Here is a 24612-nt window from a genome sequence, read left to right on the forward strand (position 1 = left end):
TGATATTCAACCATTTCTTTTTTTTCCACTCAAACTCATTCACAACACATCTATGCATGTCACAGCTGTCTTTTCTCAGTTAACAGGGAATTCACTTATTCCCATATTGCCACATATTTCACTTGTAATGCGAAACATAGTTTAACTGAGGCAACATAAAAACGACACAACACATACCAGCATTTAGGAACTTAAAATGACAAAGAAATAAGCTGATATGGACAAGTGAGACAAAATATGTGGAATAAAGAGGTGCAGCGTGGGCTGTTGAGACTCTTACAGTTGAGATCCATGTACCAGGCATCATTGCCGTACTGGTACTTCCAGATGGTTTGGCCAATGGAGCAAACCAGTGAGATGGCCAGCAGGCAGCCAAACAGCACAAGGATCTGAAAGTTGGTGATGCGCTCCACGCTGGACAGCTTCAGAGGAGGCCGAGTGGAATTCTGGGTAACAGAGGAACAAATAGTTGTGGTGAACCAAAAAATGAAGAAGTATGAGGAAAGGTGATGCTCTCTATCTGTGCTCTGGCAACAACAGCAAGATGAAACTTGATGAGGGGAACTTGACGTTTGTAACAAGCTGCTTAAAAGCTTAAATGTCTGAAACTGTGACACACATGGATTCCGACATGTTTTAAACACTGGATGTTATTAGTTGGTGAACAGATTTGGTTGAATAAAACAGCACACTAAATAAAAAAAATGTCATAAAAGGAATTGAGTATATACAATGTAAGTATTACTTTCCCAGTTCAATAGATTGAGCTTTTTCTTTTAACACATTTTTGTAACTGTAAAAAAAAAGAAATGCTCCAAATATGCTTTACCTGCATGAGCTTTGTGTCATGTCCAGTGTAGACCACCACACCGTGAATCCACTGAGTGTTCCTCAGCTGGGCTCCTCTCAGTAAGATCTGGTCTGGACCCAGTGGCATCGTACTGGAGGAAGAAGCATCGCTCCATTAGTTCATTCTCTCTACTCACCACAGGAAAACAGGCCAACATGGCATCTCACAAGTTGGTCAAAGACATTGTTGTTAACAAAGCTTTTGGTTAACAGTAATGGCTGACTTATTAGACAATCTATCATTTTATTTTGATTTGAAAGATATTTGTTAAAAACACTTCACGAAAAACCTCTAATTTTATCACAGATTTTACATAAACCAGTCAGATTCCTTATTGATACAAATATCAATACTAACAATAACCACAAATCCATATTACAGCACTAAATCAACTTTCCTGACAGGTTATTTATCACATGGACATTACATAACAACACAAACTAGTATTTTATAATGCTATGAAAAACTTATTCACACAAATATTTATAAAACACTCACTTATAAATCAGATAATACATGTACTTTAAATAGTAAGAAGATTGGTCCTAAAACAAGTTCTAACAGTGGCGTTTGAACTGACATGCATCCAAGCCTCAAGAATGGGACTTCTTAAATTGTGTGCTGATAAAAATGAATAATGGATTAAAGTCTTGACTTAGAAATGCTCATGCAGGACAGCTTTATTGTCCCCAACTTCTAGAACCAAGCCATAATATCATAAAAGCAGGCATACAGCATATAATGCAATTTCTCTTCAATGGCAGAGCTCCCAAACAAATAAATAATTACATTTAACTGAGGCAGGTGCTTCCATTTATTCAGGAGAAAGATTTAATAATCCCTGAAACCTCATAATGCACTGATACTGGCTCTGCTCCTGGCTAATGGGCTATTGAGTTGGTGGGGGGGGGGGGGTGGGTCAGAGAGCCGTCATGGAGCCCACCTGTGTCCATCCAGGCGGATGTTCCCAACAAAGTCGTACAGATGGCGGTTCGGACTCTCGCACTCCATCCGCCCAGAGAGACGCATGAGGCTGCCGATGTCCTTTATTTCCACCGTCATTTGGAGACCCTGTTGACGTCATCGCAGCAACATTACGGCATGGTTGTTGTTTTTATCAATTTGTGTTGAAGACTTGCAGAAGTTTCCTCTCAGATCACATTGTACGAACAGAAACTCGTATGAAGGAAGAAGAACAAAAGACAATCACCTGTCGGATTTTCAGGTTTGTTTCTCCATCCAGGTTGGATGTTTCGATGTAGCACATACCCTGTGGTTCACTGGAGTGGAGGGAGAGGAGTCAAATAATATGACAGCTGCTATTCTGCTACATCTTACGGTGTGTCTAACCTCAAATAACTCTAATTATACAAGTATATGGAATATTGTTTACTAATAAGCAATTATATTTTAAAATTCTTAGTTTACCAATAATATTTTCGCACTTTCAATGTTAATTTCAGTCTACATTTTTAATCAACTAAAGATTATTATTAAAAAAAGGGTCTACAATAGAACAATAATGTGCAAATAGATCTCTGTAAACAACGATGCTGCACGTCGGCCTCAAGGCCAATCAGAGACCAGATAGACTACAACGTTTCACTGAGTGACAGTTAACCACTAAACAAACAGTAAATGTCCTGAAGACGGATGACGCCTCCACGTTTGCAGCTACAGCGGAGTTTAAATGTCTGAAATACACTGCTAAGGGACGGGGAGGAACCCCACAGAGAGAGAGAGACAGCGGAGCGAGGAGGCATGCCGAGCACAACAGAGCAGACAAATGGGTCTGTGACAGACTCTGGGCACGGGGACAGAGAGCCAGAGCACGCTGATGCTGGAGGAGAGCCGGGTCGCTGGGGAGCTTCTCTTTTCATGGGGTGATGTATTCACACTGAAGGCTGGGCCAAACACACACAGGGTGGAAGGGAAAATCAAAAAGATATCTGGGCCCTGAAGCCCAAGCACAGTTAATGATATGCTTGGACTCAGCTGCTATTCGCCATCACATGAGAGATTTCTTTCATGGAAAGAGATGGCCAGGAAGTGAATACTTAAACTAAACTAAATACTGCTTCAATACAGATTGTGAATTCCTGAACTGCACTTAAGCTCGAACCAATGTATACATAATTACAAAGATGCTTTTAAACTTCACATCTTGGAAAATGACTGCATGCAAACCGACACATTTAATTAAACTGTTGCATTCTGGGTGCCAAAGAAGCCTTGCAGAGGGCAAACATGTTGGAACTAAAGTCACACCCAATAACGACACATCTCAAAGGAGGAGCATGTGCACCTGTGCTGGATCTAATTCATGATGTCTCCATTCACTCGGAGCAGCGTTAGATGTTTCAGCCAAACATTGATAGTTATGAAGTTATGGCGGAAGAAAAAATACCGCATAATAAAATGACTGTATAAGCGGCCAATGATATGGCTGCCAAACCACAATGGATAGAAAAAGTAGAAACAAAGAAAGGGAACCGGATTTCATTGACTGTGGCACTGTGACAATATCTGGTTGTTGCCAGAATACTCCCAGGCCCCTTCCTTCCTCAAGAGTGTGAAATAAGCTATTCATCATTTGTGTCAGGAGTGAGAGAAGAGCGAAAACGTCTCGTCCCAGTTGGCACCCACAGCCCCCATCTCTCCCATCTCCCCCATCTCTCCCATCTCTCCCATCTCCCCCATCTCTCCCATCTCTCCCATCTCTCCCATCTCTCCCATCGATGTTTGTTTGGTTGTGTTGCTTGTTTCCTGACCTGGACGACAGTATGACGAGGTCAGCCGGGAGGTGATCCCCATTGGCAGCTCTGACTACTTCCCCAACAGCCAACTGGTATTACCAACCACACACCAGCAGGGGGCGAGAGAGGAGATGTGGCAGTTGTTCGCACAGCAGGATAGGAACAGGAAAGAGATGAGGGAAGAAAATGGAGGGATGGAGAGATTAAAAAAGACAGACACACATAAGGGGAGAGATAAATGAGAAGAGCACAATGATCAGTGTCTGTGATCAGAGGGTTATCAGTTCCCCTTTTCACAAAACCATTAAGAAAAACATGACATGGTAAAGTTAATAAAAGAATTAGTCGGAGGTGTTGCATTCATATGCAGAACAAACATGTGGTACGTTGGGATTGAACTTGTGCCAGTAGGAGGCATTTTGTTTTTAGAAAAATGTCCCCAAAAAAATTAATCTCAAAACAGGGATTCATAATCAATGTGAGCTTCATATCAAATGTGTTTTAGAAAAGGTGAAGGAGGTAGGTCTGTTGGCTGATCAATCCTAATCCAGCATCACATCACCACTGCCCCACATAGAGAAATGATGGTTGTCACAACTCGATATAAAAGGTCTCACATCTCTTAAGATATGCATTAATGAACTACATTAACATCGCAATTAAACGTCAATAGCCACCTGGCTCTATGTATTATCCAACCATCACTTCTTTACGGAGTCGAGGGAGGGCAAAAAGAAGGGAGAAAAGAGAGTCTGGCAGCAGGAGGACTCTTATACCTGGATGACAAAATCACTGCCTTTTACTCAATCACCCAACCTGTGGAGGTAAACTGGTTACTGCGTGCACTGCCTAACAACACAAAACACCAGTTCTATCCGGGGAAAAATGCACAGATGGTGAGAGAAAAAAGGAAAAGGACATTAAAGCAGTAAATACAGTCGAGAAACAGCTGGAGTCTTATTTCTATTATCAATAAACTGTAGTGTATATTTTATCATTCAGCAGTTTCATAAAAACAATAACATTTTCAAATCATAATCATACTAGTTCCTCATGGCTCAACAACATTTTTAATTCATAATTTACTTAATTTAATGTATGTTTTGCTATTAAAGCAATATCATTTTTAAAAAATCATTATCAAAAGTCGTGAATTAAAAATAAATATTGCTACCGAAACACTGATTAATTACAATGTTCAAGATTTAAAGAGAATAATAGTATCATTTATTTTCTCACCAAATAAAAAAATTATTCAAATCAGAATTACGATTTGAATAAACAGCGACAAGGCAACAGATTTAACTATGAGAAAATAAGGACAAATTAGCAATACTCAAATATTTTCTATAGTATCAACACAATTAATGACAGGTGAATGAATAGGATTACATAAAATTTATGAACATAAAACAATTGTGCTGCCAAAACCATGGATACCGACAGCGTTATTGATTATAGTGATATAGGGAAATTTGGCAAAAAACAAACAAAACAAACTGATCATTTGGCCTCATTCAAGCTGCCCTGAAAGAGTTACGAGTTGAAAGACTTTGGAGACCAAATAGAAATGTGAGAGAGAAGCCACTTTTACAATATGCATGATGAAGATGTAAAACGCATCAATTATTTAAAGCCAGCCTTTTTAGAGAGGATTTCTGTGTGTGTATAAAGGGGAGGGACACAGCCAGTGTCTCTCTGCATGAACAAAGTCAATGTGTGAATCAAATACTTAGTGAGACAATATTTTAGTCACATCACTTAAATGCAGAAAAGCTATATTTAATAGTCAGTTAACTTTAATTTAATCTCATATCATGCACTGCCACATACATCTTGTTGTGGCATGTATTGTGTTATTAATATGTAATTGATTTGTCTGCGAATAACATTCCCATCCATTTGTTGGCATTTTTGTCTCGCCTTAATAAATGACATTGCCATTGCTTTATTAATAATGTGCAATTATCAGACCAGGAGTGGAGATGGCATTCTGTTCACACAGACGCTACGTCTCCTGCTGTTCATTTAGTTCTCAAGAACAAAACAACAAACACGTTTCACTCAATATTTCTTGTCTTGTCGTATAATAAGGGCATAAATAAATATTAATCTTTTACGGCACCGCTCCATGCTGAAACTATAATGGCTGAAGAAATATTACAAATGACCAATCAATCTACATCTAACTAACTTCTGCACTCCCTGGTGTTGGATCTGCTTTTCATGGAAATGTTCCAGCCCCAGTGATAACACAGTTTCATTATGAGGGAAGAGAGGAAGCTTCTTTGTCCTCCAGCATTGCCTTCTAATGACCGTCCACATGGAAACGCTCGATTAATTAGCGACCGGATACTAGAGGGGTCAGGGGGTGTATGCATATGTGTGTGTGTGTGTGTGTGTGTGTGTGTGTGTGTGTGTGTGTGTGAGTGTATACAGAATGTGAGAGATTTCTCTAAATTGACAAAGAAGGCAAAATCTGCTCTAGTTGAATAAAATGTGAGCTGGTGGAAATGAGCATTAGTGACATACCTTCTCCCAGTGCACAATCTCCCAGGCACCGTTCCTCAGTACTGTGGTGAGAAACGAGTCATGGAGGAAGTTACAGAAAGAGACAAAGAGGAAGTAAAAAAGACAAAGAAAATAAGTGCCATATATATTATAATGCAGGCATCAGGCTTACTTACACGTTGGCAATGTAAATACTTCTACACAGAATACAATATTATTAATAAAACCATCAACACATTTTCCTGTTCAAAAACCTGAAGGAGGAATTGTTTTCTGTACCTTGACATTCCTTTCTGTTGACAACACTGTCAGCATTGTGGCGTTTCTGTAAGGAGGAAAAGAACAAAGATATTATCCTCTGAATATACATCAATTAAAATGTAACGACAAACAAATAAGGGAGGGAAATTTTTTTCATATTAGACAAACTATCCTAGATTCAAATTCTCCGACTTTAAAAAGGAGGAAATGGCCCGATGAGGCCGACGCTGTATCGCACCACTTACCAGCTACAGTGAGAGGGAGATGGGTTTATCAAAGTCTGCATTTACAGGCTGGATAAATATGACACCTTTGCACTAACTTTGGAGTGTAAGTGAATATTCTCTCTGACTACACAGACTCATATTATGCTGTACGGCATTTGAGAAATGCCTTGGTCCAACCAATTTCAGTTCCATGACAGCATTGAGTTTTTGCACTGGTGGCCCCAATAACAATCCAATAACGTTGGTAATATTGATTATCAACTCAACCCTTTGTAACAGCTTGACAGAGAAAAGACAGTCTGCACATCCAGCAGGAACTGGACCGAGCAGAGACATCGATGCTAAAAGAAAAATCTGCACAGTGTTCTTTTCTTACTGTGGCTGCAAAATGTTTAATACAGCATTAACAGACATATATTAGTGTATGCATACACGCAATATCTATATATCTCAAAATGATAAAATGATGGCAACATGATCTAAACCAGGTGCCCAAACTGATTATTAGTTGCAACTCAAATGAAGTGGTTATCACAGGTCACACGCAAAACAATGTGATACAGAGTCAGGCCTTTAAAGGGTACCTGTTGAGATCGCGAATATGTAGCCAGATCAAAAGATAATGTGTTTCTAAAGGTTATTCATGCACTGACGGTCCAGTATTCAATAACAATACGTAGTTTAGGCTGTTCAAAGTCCCTCAACTCCGACAAGCTTCATTGCACTGGTGCTTGAATATGGCGCCGGTGGTGTGACGTCACATCGTTGATAGATCGACAGCCAGCCACAGCGGATATGTTCAGAAACCAATGTAAACAACGTCGAGCGCTCGCAAACAAATGCTGAGAACTTGATAATAATAAAGAAAACGGGCGAAATATGGACGATGAAAGATTGTCAGATTCAGCAACTGGATACTTGTATGAACCATTAAAAGCAGACTATCCCCATTTAGTTAATTGTGACAGCGATAGCGATGATTCTGATGAAGTTGATGCCGAAGGACCGCCGGTACAGATGCTTCACCGTGCGGACCGTGCACGCAAGTCGGCGGACGTTTGGTGCAGTTGTGGGAAATGCAGGGCTCTCAAGTCTCACGCATTGAGCGTGAGACTCACGCATTTCGGTCTTATCTCACGCACTCCCGCCACACATCGAATTCCTCACGCTGAAAAAACCTCTCGGCTATTTAATGCTTGAATGCAGGGGTGCTCAATACGCCGATCGATTGTTCCGCTGCAGAGCTCCGACGCCGGTCTGCGTGCATTGGGATGGAGCAAAAAAAAAAGTCACTAGCACCCCCCCCCCCCGTCAACAACTCTTTTCGGCTCGATGCCGGCGCGCGCAACGGTCAGCTGTATCGGGTGCTGATGGAAATCTCACGCTTGCCTGTCTTCAAAACTTGAGAGCCCTGGAAATGTGTGCCACAAAAAACAGACATAGAGTGCATTTGTTGTAAAGAACACAAACTTATGTCCGATGATATAGTGACATTAGACCTAATCTATTTTACACAAAAGCGTGAGCTTGATAGCTACATCGCGCATAAGCCAGCGCTGGAGATGTCTTTCATTGATGCAATGTTCGGCCGACATGTTCGGGGGCCTGCACCCGAGGGAGAACTGTCAAATCGGTAAGTTTGAGCAACGCGTGTAGAAGTGGCTCCGGATTGGCTGAATTCCTTTCAACGACTCTACGTCATAGTGACCTTTGACATGAGTAAATAACTGGCAATATGTCTGCGCACTGAAGCGTTCACGGACTCGGAATGTTGACAAAGAAATGTAAATCCTCGGGCTATGCGTGACTTGTTGACAATAGCGGCGGGGAAAATATGATTTATTTGATGCGCCTAATGGATGTAGCACGTTGTTGTTTTGGGCTACAGGTACCCTTTAAGTTTGGTCCTGTTTGTCATTTTGAGATGTATGTATGTATAATGTGATTTGTGTTCATACCGTTTATGTGAGAAGAAGATCGGATGAATTGAAACTTTGCACAGCAACAATAAATACAAGGAACTGTGAGCATATTTTGCATCTTGCCATGACGAGAACATCTTTAAGTGCTCAACAGATACCAAATGGACCTTGTGGTGCGATCATCTCGACTTATACTCATTTAGCGTTACATGACTGTCCAATAGGAGGGAAAAGCCGGATTAAAACGGTGAAGCTTTCCTTAGAGCCGCCCTGTGTGTTATAATCACGCTTTTAGCTGCACGAAGGAGTTTCAGTTAATTTCAAAGAAAATAATGTAGCGACTTAAAACTGCTCTTGTATATTGCCCCTTTATTTCATCATCAACCAGTAGTGTAATTGACATTGAAGTAGCAACTCCATACAAACTTGAACTATCCTATATGTGCCGTTTATGACCGTATCAAAATACCAATCAGCGGGATTACTTCCCCTCACGTCCATCTCGTCTGCTGAACAGTCATGCAATCAACTGGGACTTCGACAGCTGATTCCAAGGGACAGCTTGTCAACTAGCATCATGCTGAGTATTAATGTGTCGTTAAGTTTGTCCCATAGAAATAGTCATTGTGTTTTACAATGTAGCTCCGAAAAGCAACATGTGCTGTACGAGTGAGGAGGACAAATCCACTCATGTTCCTGCTTATAATCAGTTTACATTGAAGATCTATTCTAATTGAGCCTCATTCTAATTCAATTTAAAGCTAATCCTTCTTGCAGGTGCCTCTCTTTCTGATTTTATATTCCAGTGTGTTTCTTATACTTCAACTCGTCCACTATGCGACCGGAAAAAATTTGTTTTAATAATATTCCATGCAGTGGTGTCTAAAGAATTGTCTGGCAGTCTGTGGACTTCAGCCTTTTAACAGCAGCAGGGGGCGACTCCTCCGGTTGCAAAAGGAAGTATCATTGTATAGAAGTCTATGAGAAAATGACCCTAGTTCCAACTTAAAGCATTGTAAACATGAGTTAATGGTCTCAATCGGTAGTTTCAGGTCTTCTTTAAAACGTCATAATGTTCATTTACCCTTTCTATGGCAACGGGCTGCAACCGGTGCCCCCAATAAATGACGCTACATTATTGTCCTTATTTGTTGTTGTCTTCGCGTTTATCCCTAAAAGCATATGAAAGAACACATTTATCCATGTCTGAAATGGAAGCGTGGGGATTGGACTGAGAGGATCACTGACCAGTCGGACCTGCCGGACCAAACTGGCACCGATCCGAGAACCTTGTTTAACTAATAATGGTGCCATTTAGAGACAAATAGACCATAAAGCTAAGTATGCTTTCGGGCGGGCTTACTGTGATTGACAGGTTGCTGCGCTACCACAGCCACATACAGTGTCTCTAAGTCACTCCTCCGAATTCAAAATACTTCCATTTATCGGTTGCAAAAAAACAACAACATGGCGACGGCCGTATACCAAGATGGTGACAGCGCCGCACTCAAGGCTTCCAAAATAACAGCAGTCCACAAACCAAAGGGTGACTACGTCCACTACATACAGTCTAGGGTACAGACCCACCTCAATTCATAAAAGTGTAGTCAAGAGTGCGCCTGTATTTATAGACGTTGCTCCACAAATTGTACTGCATTTCACCACCTCTCATATTCTCTCTCTTCCTATTCTTCTCTCTCGCTCCCTCTGTCCCAAGAGAAAAAGGAGATGTGCTGTGTTCAGATGATGTGTGTAATCACAGTGCAGTGTAAGACGTGCAGCATGCGGAGGTTATCCGTAAATATGCAGTATCAGGCCTCTGTAGACTTCAGCTATAGAGGGGGAATCTGAAAGCAGCAAAAGATGAAAGGGTAGCGCATCTGCAAAGTTACCTTCATTAACCGGCTTTGGCTTCAGCCACTGTGATGCAGTAGTGACGAGGGTTTAAAGGTGCAACGCGCAAGGTTCAGAGAGTTAATAGAGCAGCAAACTAATATTTTCGATGTAAAGAGTTAGTGGCATCATTTCTACCTGAGCATGTTGTGTTGTTGCCGTTTGTGCTTTTAGTGCACGTGAGTGTGCCCCACTTGAAAGCTCACAGACGCCGCTCTGCACGACGCTCACACGGCTTTTACAGCCCGATTAGGACGGTGGTCCCAACCGGGTAAACAATGCGAACTCCATCGGCACGTTTGCCGTAATCGGCACAGTTAGCTGCGAAACACCGGCTCAGCCATCCCCAGCAAAAATAAATGCTCCCGATCTTATACTATCTTTAACTTAACGGAGTGATATACGTTTTACCGTGTAAAAGTGCACCACACGCAATTTCAAGTAAGATTTTAAGCCGAGGGATAGTTGAACTAGCAGCCTGCGTCTGCTGCAGCCAAAACAACAACACGGTAAGATGTTTGCTGTCCAGTGTGTGTCCATAGTGCATGATTCATGAAGTTAGGGGTCGATGCTGCCCTGTCTGGCCAACCTGTGAGGGACGACGCAGTGCAGGGAACAGACGTGTGCGTGCAGGTGACCTTCACCAATAAAGACAGAGTCATCACCACTCCGTTCCCATGTTTTTCACAACACACCGAGAGAGCGGGAAAGTGCTGCGCTGGTCCCCTCAGCCCGGGATAGAGGCTAATATATAGAGTAACTGTCCACTGGGACCTGCATAGAGGATCACATTGCAGGATCACTGCAATAGAGTTCAATGCAACATGCCCTCACTTAGCTCAGAAGGGGCTTGAGTGAATTACTTGCTAACACTCACAAAAACATATTTTGAAGGCTTTAACTTTCCAGCAAACAAGAATTCATAGATCATTAAATCAAAATACCAAAATGAAACTTTCATGATAAAATAAATAAATAGATTGCGTGGCCTTTTCTCAAGCATCTGCTCAACGGATCAGACTTGCTCGAGGGCAGACGGTTGTTTTGTTTCGTTAGTAGTGACTGTCTTTGTGCGTGAGCATTCAGTGTCTATGTTCATTGAGTGAATGAGTACTGTGGGTGCAGTAGGGTGCAGCTGTGACTTCTGAAATGCGTGTGTCCGTCTGCATGTCTGTTGGAAAGTATCCTTCTGTGGTCATATACATAACCATCAGTTCACGGTTCAGCCCTCAGAGGGCATCCTGGACAGTAGGAGACAAATCAAAAGACTAGAACTTGAGAACTAGATTTTACTTCATGTATATGACAAAATATATATAAAGTATGCTAGTAAACAAGTGTACTCTTTTAACAGTTATTGTTATCTGCAGTTTGCCATCTAGTATATTAAAGGAAGATATTGACAAGTTATTTATTTTGCACAGACAAAATGAGAATTTAGCAAAAGTTATTTCAACACACTATCCTACATATGTCCATATATTTGTCTCAACAACACTGTCTGCATTCATAAAGGACCATGATCTGATATCTGTGATGCAAAAATAGCTCTAAACCAAAACCAAAAGTGAACCTTTTAGTTCCTCCAGTCATGATGTTTTTCTAGACCAGATAACGGGTCTCAGGAAAAGACAACATTTTATGACAAACCCGTTTGTTAGATAATATTTCATACTGTACTTTGTTTTTGAAGTACAATTAAAGTGAAACTTTCTCAAACACTGAAACTAGTATAGAATAATATCGGAGGTTTGACTTACCAGATCCTCAATGAACTCCTTGACAGCAGCCACCACCAGGATGAAAAGCAGTGGCACCAGTGTGGTCCAGCGACCAGTGGGAGACACATCTGGTATTTGCTAAAAGACAACAATAAAATTAAGAATATTGCAACGACAGACTCCAAGTTCAGGGTACTTTCATGGCTCAAAACCTCCACTAGCCCCAAAGCCGCCCACTCTGCCAAACACATTTGCGAGCACATTTTAATAGGATGACAGCGAAGACAGAAAAAGCTTTCCCTTCTCAGCACACTGTTCACGATTCCACCTGAAGTTAATGAACAATCTTTCAGCTCATTTGCAAGTGAAACATGGTTAATATTCATCTCAGACAGAAACACAGTTGCTGGTATCACCAATAGGCCTATAACTCACAACACATTTCATAACCACAATTTGACAGCTTACTTTCCAAAATAAATGCAAACCCCAACTGTGAAGGCTGTATTTCCAGTACAACCAACTTTTTTAGTACAATTATAATGCTCCTCCACTGACTGTTTAATGCGTCGGCTATTTTAAGTCATTCAAAATTAACAGTCAAACACCAGCGTAATTAAAGCCAAGCGAGGGCAACGGGAGATAGTCAGTGTGATACAGCTGGAAGGAAACTTGAGCAAAATAGATCTCACGTTTTCCTCATGCGCATGGATGTTTTATTCAAGGTCACAACATCGACAGGGCAAGTAATGAAGATTTACACTGGCTGTTATTCAAAGCAGCGTCTTCAAGGTCACTGGGTAGAGCCCTTTCCCGTCCGCAAAGCTCTCATTAATCTAGGGTAGTCCGTCAACGCGAATACAGGTGAAGACAGAATCTCTGTTCTATGCAGTCTTCCCTCTCTTTATTTCATCTCTTCTACAAAGCTTTGAACAATTGAGACATGTATTTTGTCCATTTCGTATTGTGTGTTTGAGGCTTTATGTTGACCTAGGGTATACAGGAAAACCACTGAACACTTCCTCAAGGCTAGAAAGTCTTTGTTCCAGTACTGCTGAGATCTTTGACTATTGTTGGGAGGTACTCAAAACCATACTCTCTACTCTCATACCTCTTTAATAAATCTAAGGCTAAAGATGTTCACATCACCCCCTGGTTTTCTAACTGTGGCTCACTGGCTCCACATCAGTTGGACTATTTGAACGTGTTGCCCACATCCCATCATGTCACAGCAAGTAAAGCACAGTGCAGTCTCTTCACCTCTGTGTTGTAGTCGGTGTTCAGTGAAGGAACAACATCTAGTCCCTGGCTGCTCAGGCATTTCCAAGGCACGAAATATACATTATAGCGCAACACATATTACATGTATTATTCATTAACAAGATATATAAAATACTATGTGTGTGTGTGTATGGAATTACAGACATGGATGACCTTGGAAGATTGGGCCTAGGTTATAGCGAACTTGCACACTGATGAGAGGAGTCGTGATTCAACATTAGATGGCGGTTTTACAGTTATTGTTGTCCGCTTCACAGAAGCACAGCAACAGCACACCTTACCTGCAACAGTGCAATGAAGAGAAAGAAGGCGTTGGCTGCCCTCCTGAACTGCGAGTAGAGGAACCGGGGAAGGAAGGTGAGGACATTGTATTTGGCTGTGCTGAAGACGGCACCGGGCAGCGAACACGGTCGTGGGTGGAGGAAGGAGCAAGAGAGAGGGAGACATGAGACAGAGAGACAAATGGTTAGATGTCAATTTTTTAAAAATCGATCTCATAACTCATATTTTGCCCCACCTATTCAAGAAGTCCTTTCTGCCGGAGAGAGAGGTAGGTGTCTGCGTTTGTGTGCGAGACTGATGATCAGTCAACGATCATAAAGAATAATTAGGAGTAAGAAGGGAGCTGGCAGAGGGGATGCAAAGAGCTCCTGGCAGACATGAGCTGTGTTTCTCTATGCTGCAGTCGGGCTGGGCGGGGTGGGGTAGGCTGGCAGCGATGGTGGTATATTGATGCTGGTGGAGCATTCAACAACCTGGGAGCCAGCCCACCAGCAGTCTGATCTACAGCGGCGTTAAAGGGGCGGACAGAACAGATACTTAGGGAGTACATGTATGCCGTGCCACTGGCAATGCGTTGCTTAGTCACGCACTGAAGCCATCACAAGCACACAAGCAGAATACCAGAGAGTGCCGCCTCCAACTCATCTGAAGGGGGTGAAGCATATGGCGGTAAACATCAGCGATATCACTGCTGCACTCATGTTAGGCTGAATCATATGCGCAGCAGGTTTCACTTGTGTTACACTCATGTTCACGAGCACAATGAAAATTGTGAGGGAAACAACGAGCACTGGATTGAGTTAATGAAATAAAATAAACATTCCCTGTCATTCTGAGCGCCTGGCACTGCGGAGCCGTCCACGGTGAGTAAGAGGGACAGAGCCAAAGCGAGTGAGTCAGAGGTCGGCATTGTTCTGACAGCAGTACAATGTAATACCAGCCTCACAGAGGAGGCTGATTAAGAGGCGTGTCAGAACAATGGCCAAGAAAGGGTCAGCTCTGTTCATTCAACAGTCTAGTCTTTAGTCTGGTCGATTGCAGTTTCTGTGAAAAGATCTCTGTGTCACCTGGAAAGCTTCATAGCGATTTACTGAGCATATATTAAATATATTCAAATTTCCATCCATGCTGACATTGTAGAATAATATGGCGGAAAAGACAGGTCATATTCTATCATCTCCTCTCTCACTGACATGATACTGAAGAGGTCTGATCGATCGCTTATCTATAGTGGTAAAATGGTTAAGTTTAAATGTTGTTTCTATATCAAGTTTGCTGTCTGAATTTCCCAAATCCAATTTGAGCCACCTTATTTATTCAATTTATTTTTAAATTGCACAACTTTGATTTTCCTGACACTTTTCTTTTCTCTTAATTTTGAAATATGAGCAGATAATATGGATGTTCAGTAAAGTCACAATTTAAAGTACGGTAGCCTCCAACCTGCCATACATCATCCAAAGCCCATAACAATACCATGAGTGCAATACTATTTAGTACTGGTGACCATTTTAGAACTAACGTGAATAACTGAAGGAAACTAATGCATCAAAGACTAGAATGGGCACTCGGTAGAGCGCATACCTTCGCATATCACAAGATTGGGCATTGAATTATGAACATGTTGGCATTAGTTGCATGCCAATTGGACAAAAATGTATCGTGCTATGGTAAAAAAAATATTTTGACCTTTCCATGACCTTGACCTTTGACCCGATTGATCCCAAAATCTAATCAAATGGTCCCCGGATAATAACCAATCATCCCACCAAATTCCATGTGATTCAAGAAGATTTGACCTGTTCATGACCTTTGAACTTAACCTTTGACCCGATCGATCCCAAAATCTAATCAACTGGTCCCCGGATAATAAACAATCATCCCACCAAATTTCATGCGATTCGGTTCAATACCTTTTGAGTTTTGCGAATAACACGCATATAAATAAATAAATAAATAAATACACGGCGATCAAAACATAACCTTCCGGCATTTTCAATGCGAAGGTAAAAATGCAAAAGATAAGATAAAATAACTATAAGCTGCACATTTAATTTACTGCATTTTAGATAAAACAGAGTGTCATTATTACTAGGGTTGGGTACCGGTTCCAATACAACCGGTGCTACCCGGACCGAAACGCAACGCAACGGTGCTGAGCCGATTAAAATTGAAAAAAACTATTGTTGTGAACTTCTCAGGTGACTCCGCCCTGTCAGCAGGTTACGATAGCCTATCATTAAACTTTGAGAGCGGAGGCTGCGCCGTGTGTGACTGCGTGAACCCGTGTGGAGCACACCAGCGTCAGGCTGGGCGCGATGGGGAGACCGTCACCGGTCCCCCTGAACACGTGGAGACCGATGATGACGAGCAGCCTGAACTCAGATTAGTACCGTAACGTTGATTGCAAGTCTTGCATTCATAAAAGTAGGCCAAGAAATAATAAATTAGCCATTATAACCATGTTATAGCGCTAGCTACGAGCGTGACAGTCTGTTAGCAGATGTGTTGATGTACATCCCGGCTGTATACCCGGTGTTACTGGGAATATAATTACGGAGGAATAAAGACCGTGGGGCGTCACTTTGTTTCAGTGGACCTCTCGCTCTCAGAAGCGTGACTTTATTTGTCACGTGTCATCTTCAGTACCTCTAATTGGTTGTTCTCTTTGCCCATCAAAACAGTGACAGGATTAACCCTATATATACATTCATAAATACATAAATATGAATATACATAAGTACATATTTACATATGTGGCACCCTGGACATTTTAAGGGCAAATCTGGTCAGAATTATTATTGTATTGTGTTAGTACCTTGCCCCCATCATCCTTATTGTCTTGTTATCATTTTAAACGCTTTGTGTTAACTTAAAACTCGCCTGCTTTCACCTGAAGCAGCTGCAGGGCGATACTCGTGTTCGCCAGTAGGGGGCAGTAGCGAGTTTTGCCATGACTGGCGCCGTAATTCTTGTTTAAACAAGTTAGACCAGCATATCAGACAGTGACGCAGCTATTAATGCGGGTCTGTCTTGGTGTTTACAGATGAGAAGCGTACACAAGCGCCATATATATATTAATGTTATGTTCGCTCGCTTTGGCGGTGCTATATTTTGATAGTTATTAAGTGTGTAGTAGTTAAAGAAAAGACGGTTAATTAAGGCTAGCGCCGTTTAGCTAGCGGATGCTAATCGCATTTTAGCATCAGTAACCTGGCCTGAGAATTCCATTCCAATGACGTATGTCTGTGTTCTGGTTCCGTGACGTCGCTAGTGACGTCACGGAGCACCGAACCAGAGTCTATAACTAGAAGTGATTTCCAGCAGGCTACAACAGCCCTTCTGTTTGCAGAAGGGCTGTTGTAGCCTGCTGGAAACGGCTGACACAAGTGCGCTAGCAGTACCACTAGCGGTAGCAGTCATGCGGGAGTGAGGGTTAGAGCCGTGGCCACGGCTCGACACCCGAAGATCTTCGGAGCATGACAGAGAGACGCAGGGTTGCCAGCCCAATGGCCAATCAAAACAAGCCCAAAAACCAGCCCAATATCAGAACTCAAAATATGCCCGTGCCAAACCATATACACTGCTTTTAAAGTCCAACAGCATTGCTATCATTGCCAAATGTATTGTAATATCTACAAAGTAACACCAAATGTTTAGTATGCCAGCATTAAAAGCAGTTTACGGTAGGATTTGGGTATGAATAAATTATTTCATTTAAAATATGGCTTTTTATTTAAAGATATTCATGTAACTTGCATGCAAAATAGGTCTACCCGAACCAGCGGACAAAAAATTCAACCCGCGGCAGCACTTCAAAAGTAGCCCAATTCCGCGGGAAAACCGCCGACCTGGCAACACTGGAGAGACGTCTCCCGGTGTCAGTGTGGGTTTCCTCCGAGCACTTCGGTTTCCCCCACCAGGGAGGGAGTAATATATTTACATATGTATATATAAATACATATGTATATATATATATATATATATATATATACACAGGGGTGCACATAACTTTTTCAGTGAGTTACTCAGGTGAGTACCGGGAGATGGTGTTTGGTACTCACTCCATCTGTAGCGTCAGTTTTGTGACGTAAGACAGAAATGGCATGCTGTTGTGTAGAGACGATCAATAACAGATCAGTTAAGTACGCAAAGGCGCGAAGTAACACAAGTGGCATGACGCGCCATTGTTGATTATCTTCGGGCATGCGTACCTGCGTACCAGTTATGTGCACCCCTGCCTATAAAGTCTGCACATGACAATATATATATATATATACACACACATCATATAACGGAGAACATATATTGTGTATGTTAACAGTCCGATATCCGTTGTTTGTCAGTGCTCCATGATAACGGCTTTTACAGGGAATATGGCCAAAGAAGTTTTTTATGTCCTCATTGTGCGTTTTTAAAAAAAAGTAGCGGTTCAGGCACCGTTTAGGCACCGGTACCGTTTTAAAAGTACCGGTTTAGCACCGGTATCGGAAAAAACCCAAACGATACCCATCCCTAATTATTACACAGTTTCTCCACTAATGGCAGTAATATTGTTCCAGTTGACGTTTGGTCTGTTTTCTTCCATTTGTTTTCTTCTGTTTGTGTCGATATACCAAAATACAAAGAAACAGTTGCTGGTGAAGCTGCAGCCTTAACCTAAAGGCCCCGCCTGCATCATTTCTCTCTTTAAATGCATTCGTCATCTCATCTCTTTGATCAGCTTTCTGCTCATCGCCTTATTTCCTCACTCCATCCTTCTGATCTCACGGGGTAATACTGTAAAGCACCACTATTCTCGAGTTACTCCGGTACAATGTGTTACTTCCTCCACTGGGGCAGAGCTAATTTAACAAAATGCTTAATGGACAATTATGGATTTTACATTTTATTTCCTGGAAGTGGCTTTAGGATGAAGACGACATGAGCGAATCGCCTCCTGCATACCACTCCCTGAACCAGATTACAGGCCATGCAGCACCAATCAGAAGAATTTAAAATGCCGTGTCTCACCATTTCCACCACAGCTGAAAGGTTTGACTTCACAGGAATGCTTTATGAATGTCTATTTTGGTTTGTCTAACAAGTTCAAACTAGATTTGTGCACGTTAAGTCAAGTAAACATGTGTTGGATTCCTCTTTTAAGCACGTTCTTTATTGAGACTTCAAACATGTGAAACATGCCACCCAAAAAACACTACATGAAACACTGATCTTTTCCATGAACGTTAAACATTTACACTTGGATTTAAATGCAATTAAAATCACACTCCTGAGAATGTAATACAATCAAAGGGCATTAACGTGGCATGTTAACACATATTTTTAAAAAAGATTGTCGAGGAGCAAACAGGTGATGAGGAGGTTCTGCATCATGACTTGCAAAACGTCCATGAATGATAATGACAGGAGAAGATGTTGAAATGACAGTAGAAACAAATGTGAACAATCTTTTGCAATATGAAGATCATCACAGTAAATAAGCGTTAAGCTAAACTAAGGTGTGTGTTACTTTCCCGTTAAGATTAATTTTTTATTTCATCTCAAATGTATATGGTTAAAAAAGAAATGTAATGTAGTTTAAGTTAAAGTTGTTTAACTGCTGTAATAGTTTGATCTGAATACAAATGACATTTTGTAATTTTTGGGAATAGTTTATTCTTTTTATTTTTAAATAATTGAGATATTCTATTTCTCACGATTATTCAAATCACTTCCCAAGTTCCCAGCCAATCATAATAATTTAATTTGGGTAAACTAAAAACATGTTTACCAGCATCAAAGAACATGACTTAAGATTTAACCGTTGATAAGATCAGACTTACCGCGCATTTTCTTTCATCATCAAAAACTGTCCAGATTGAGATTTCATGCCCACAAAAATAGATTAAATATTGTGCTAAAATACCTAAAAAGGGATAAAACCAATGGCTTGTAGCACGCTTGGTATACAGTGCACAGCTATGGTGGAAAATCTCTGCCAGTGGAAAGACGGATGAATTTACCAGCATATATTCAACCGGAGAAGAGATAAGCAAATCAACCAAGGCCGTCAGCTAGCCACTAAAAACAAGTCAGAAGCCGTTTATGAAACAGAATTTGGTTTATTATCTACTTTGCCATCAAAATATACCAAGAATATATATATATATATATGATGATTTTCTGGTTAGATATTATCTGACTTGGCGTAAAGGATGACGAGATGTGCCTCTAATTGAGTTTCTAACATTGCATACTAGTAATATTGCAACTCACCAGTTAAATGCGATATTGCCATGTGAGCATTTTAATATTTAATGATGGTATATTGTTGAAATGAGAAGCTCAGAACTGGTTATAATATTATAAAAAGCCACCTGGTAAGTGAATGAAGACGTGTACCACATGCTGAAATGTGTCGGTCATGTGGTTAGGTGACTCATTAGGTACTAGATTACTCAGACAACCACACAACGTGTCATGTGTACTAAATGTGTGCATTGTGTGTCTGTGTCCATGTCCGTCTGTGTCCATGTCCGTCTGTGTCTATGCACGTCACAATTGTCCCGTGTTCTCCACACAAGACGTGTAACTTTAGCATTTCGCGGATAAGTGGTTTGTACAGTCACTCCTGTTAGCCATAGATTATGTGTCAACGTCTCAGCAAATGATCGCCTCCATGTCACAAACAGAACTGCCAGTTGCTAGTTCGGCTGAATAAACAATCCACAACAATCCTCACGTATACAAGAGAGAACAGGGTCCCTTTCTGTTATGAGGCGGGAGTCACATGCGTGTTTATCGGTGTGACGGTGAGCTGTGACATGTTCTGCAGGTACTGACGCTGCAGAGGGAGGATGAGAGCAAGTGAAAGCCAGAAACCCTGTGAGTGCTGCTTGTAGGATTAGATTTACCATTTTTCACAGATGCTGCCACCGTGAGTGTCTTCACAGGTCACTTTGAGACAGCAACCAATCCTCTTGAATAAATGTGCTAAAGTCTGATGGGCCTCCAAGGCTTGAGTTGAATTTACAGGTGTATTTCGCATTAAAAAACACGGGGACAAAGCAAACGTCAACAAAGGCCATCTGTAAGCGTAGCTATGTACTTCACTGTTCAAATAACACAGCAGCGCTTGAAGCATAGAAATCATTTGACAAGACACAACTTGGATGGACTACAGTCCGATTCTAAAGAAACAAATGCAGCTTGAATAGACATCAACATACAAGCTGTCATCTAGTTCCCTTTTGTGCTCAGAGAGAAGGCTGTTGACATTTGTATCTCTAAAAACTGTGCTGAAAACACTGAGATCTTTATACATGCGTCACCTCAGTTCATTAACCTCTGTACATTCAATAGCATTTTTAGTAATGAACTGAGTCAGTATTGGATTGGCAGTCATATCTAAGCCAAATGATTGTCAATATGATTACACTGTGATGTCGACATCCATCGTCATGCTTTAGATCAGCCAAATATTTGGAAAGTCTATAATAATGATTTAACCTCGATCCCCTTATCTGCCTTAATTATGTTGACCACATAGTTTGTGTGTTAACAGCATGAGTTTCAGCCGAAAGGGTAAGGATGTGATGTTTTCCGTTATTTCTTTAGCAATGCAGGTTGCCCTCTGAATTAATGACCGCCCCCGGTAAGGTCACAAAAATCTAATAAACTTTTATTCTTAAAATATGCAGAGGTGCTCTTTCGCAGAAAAGGTCACATTACTTAAACTTCTCTGAAGCAATATAATTTAACCATCCAATCGTTTGTGGGAAACATTAATGAACTCTTGGCATGTGGGCGGTGATGCAACATACCAAACAGGCTAATGAAGTAAAGTCTCGATTGCAAACGCTCATTGACCTTGGTCTGTTAATAATTAACAACCAAACCAAATATTAAATTCAACAATGACAGGTGACACTGTGAAACCTACGGACCCAACGACAAAAAAAGCTTAACTTCTAAAATAAGTAGAATCAGCATCCATCTTTAAAGAAACATACGGAAGTGAGATCCTTCCATTTTCTTAGCTGCTTCAATATGTTATTTGTCATCCAATACAGGGAACTGACCTAACCAATGGCATTAAAATAAGCAGCAGTTTTCATTTATTATTGCTATTATTACTGCTGTTATTTTATAGCCGTGTCTGTGTAAGCACAAACATATCTCAAGTTGCTCAAGCAGCAGGAATGCTAACGGTAACATTCCTTGACAGAGAACGGCTTGAACCAACAAGCCTGACCTTTAATGCCATGAGCGCTGCACTCCTCCTCAACAGGAACAACTGGAAGAGAAGAGGGCCAGTGGGCTTTATCTGGACGAAGGCGCCACTGGTGGTGCAAATCTTGGAGGTACTAATAGCATATGGCGGGTGGTGCTTTCAAGTAGCATACGTCTTTTCTCCTCGTGACAAATAGTTACAACATATGCACAAAAAAGCCCTTAAAATGGATTCTGAATTGTCAAGATCGCTTGCTATCAGAACATTCTCCCCGGGTGGACATTTAAGAAGCAGCCACACAGTCTGGGCATGCTTCGATTCACCTGTTTAACTTGTGACTCTGAAGGTTAATGTGGGGTTACAGGCAAAGTGGCAAGTTATGCTGCAGGTCACCATGGAAAACGTGTGCCGATGGGTACAGAGTCAAAAATAGCACGAACAGCGAAATCCTTCAGAGAATACAACTTTGAATGTGAATTTATAAAGCAGCTGGGATACAATTTAATTGTAAGTGACATGGGGAAGGCATCTCTATGCACCTTATATAATTACACCGTAAATGCTGGATGATTAGCGATAGACATGACCACTTTCAATAAATGCTTGATTATAACCACATATTATTGCTCTTACACAAAATGTCCATCGGTTCATACAGTGCAGAGATATATCTCATCATGTTAAATCCTTACCTGACTCGATTGTTGCAAAACTTGGTGAACTGCGGCTGGTTGAGGTATATCAGTCGTGCATCTTCTTGGTCAGCTAAGGCCGTCCTTTCTGTTGTGTCCTCCGTCTTTTCATATCCTGCAGCGTGAGAGAGAGTAAAAGAAACACAATCTGGCTTGAGCACAAGGAAAACAAAGAGGAGAAGTAGTGTGTTTAAGTTGGGGAGTGTCAAAAAGTCCCCAAAGGAAGTCTTTGGCGTCTGTAAACGGTAAGTCAATGATTTCAACTCGGAGTGAAGACTAAGTGTAATACTTTCAAAAAGAGTATATTGTGTATGTGATGTGCATGTTAAAGAGCCTGCATAATGCATGTACTTTAGGAAAGAAAGCAACAATTGTGATATTCCCACATGTTGTGTGTTTGAGAGGATTAGCATCTTCCTCAATTTCAATGTCAGAGCTGCCAACTTTTCAAAAAACCTTGGAGTGAGATTTTGTCGGGGGTGACCAAAATGTTGCCGCGCACGCAGCCACACATGTTGGTGGCTCAAATATCAGGAAATTTGATTTAATTTGGCATTGTACCCATGTTGTACCCTGCATTCTGGCCTGGCAAAGGTCTTTTACGAGGCATCTTTGCTACCTTAAAGAATTAAAATGTTTTTTAATAACTCTACTTTCATTTACAAAAACATGTCTAATTCTATTGCACAAATGTCCTGTCTTTATGTTAAATTCTTTATAATACATCTTATTAGAGGGTCCTTTTCCTAGGCCTGCAAATAAAGAGATAAATGCTATGTGGGCTTTAACAAACAATGCTCTGATGTGTTGAGCATGCAGGATACCAAGAGGTTAACACGATGCTCTCCTGCTGCTTGTTATGACAGCTGAGTTTACATCACCACACAAAATCACACGCACAAACACAACGAATTATTTCAAGATTTAAAGTTTAAGAGTGAGAACTTAATTGAACCACATGTCATTAACAGGGCTCTTAAGTTTTGAAGACAGGCAAGAGTGACATACAGGACTGTGTCAGAAAATTAGAATATTGTGATGAAGTTCTTTATTTTCTGTAATGCAATTAAAAAAACAAAAATGTCATGCATTCTGGATTCATTACAAATCAACTGAAATATTGCAAGCCTTTTATTCTTTTAATATTGCTGATTATGGCTTACAGCTTAAGAAAACTCAAATATCCTATCTCTAAATATTAGAATATCATGAAAAAGTATACTAGTAGGGTATTAAACAAATCACTTGAATTGTCTAATTAACTCGAAACACCTGCAAGGGTTTCCTGAGCCTTGACAAACACTCAGCTGTTATAAATCCTTTTTTTTACTTGGTCTGAGGAAATATTAAAATTGTATGAGATAGGATTTTAGAGTTTTCTTAAGCTGTAAGCCATAATCAGCAATATTAAAAGAATAAAAGGCTTGCAATATTTCAGTTGATTTGTAATGAATCCAGAATGCATGACATTTTTGTTTTTTTAATTGCATTACAGAAAATAAAGAACTTTATCACAATATTCTAATTTTCTGAGACAGTCCTGTATCTATCCAGGATGCATTATTTTCATTGGTTGCTGGATGAAATCTTACCCAGATACAACAGATACGTTTTTTTTCTTCTGATTGCCTATTGTGTAGCCTACTTCTTTTTTTTGATTGGCTGATAAGTGGCACCTCACAGCAGAACTCCAGGGGAGCGCTTGATTCCTCCACGGTGAGGGCAGCGCGGCTCATGTTGGCGCGGCACATTAAAACATTAAATAGCCGAGAGTTTTTTCAGCGTGAGAAATACGATGTGTGGCGGGAGTGCGTGACGTAAGACCGAAATGCGTGAGTGTCCCGCTCAATGCGTGACACTTGAGAGCCCTGCTTTAACACACCGCAGTCTCTGCTCGTTGTGTCTGTTTGAAAATCTTCTTCTGTTGCTAACTTCGGGACTCTTTGGGGTAAATAGGATGTCTATGCAGCGAATAGGTTTATAGATGCGCTCCTTATCGCC

The 24612-nt window shown here is 41.0% G+C and overlaps 1 protein-coding gene across 3 annotated transcripts in view; it reads right to left on the minus strand.

The window, feature by feature from the left end:
• atp8a1 (ATPase phospholipid transporting 8A1) overlaps positions 1-24612 on the minus strand; it is a 109300-nt gene that overhangs the window by 63018 nt on the left and 21670 nt on the right. For all 3 annotated transcript variants that reach the window (XR_008834566.1, XM_056438710.1, XM_056438709.1), the window contains exons 2-11: positions 22612-22726; positions 13704-13803; positions 12181-12279; positions 6397-6442; positions 6139-6179; positions 3622-3695; positions 2061-2130; positions 1794-1921; positions 830-941; positions 281-446 (exon numbers count right to left, since the gene is read on the minus strand). Coding sequence is in view for 2 of the 3 variants with exons in the window: in XM_056438710.1 (XP_056294685.1) it covers positions 281-446; positions 830-941; positions 1794-1921; positions 2061-2130; positions 3622-3695; positions 6139-6179; positions 6397-6442; positions 12181-12279; positions 13704-13803; positions 22612-22726 (951 nt within the window). In the remaining variant the exon portion in view is untranslated. The remainder of the gene's footprint in view (positions 1-280; positions 447-829; positions 942-1793; positions 1922-2060; positions 2131-3621; positions 3696-6138; positions 6180-6396; positions 6443-12180; positions 12280-13703; positions 13804-22611; positions 22727-24612) is intronic.

This window comes from Pseudoliparis swirei, chromosome 19 (genome assembly GCF_029220125.1).
Source record: "Pseudoliparis swirei isolate HS2019 ecotype Mariana Trench chromosome 19, NWPU_hadal_v1, whole genome shotgun sequence".
Taxonomy (NCBI): Eukaryota; Metazoa; Chordata; class Actinopteri; order Perciformes; family Liparidae; genus Pseudoliparis; species Pseudoliparis swirei.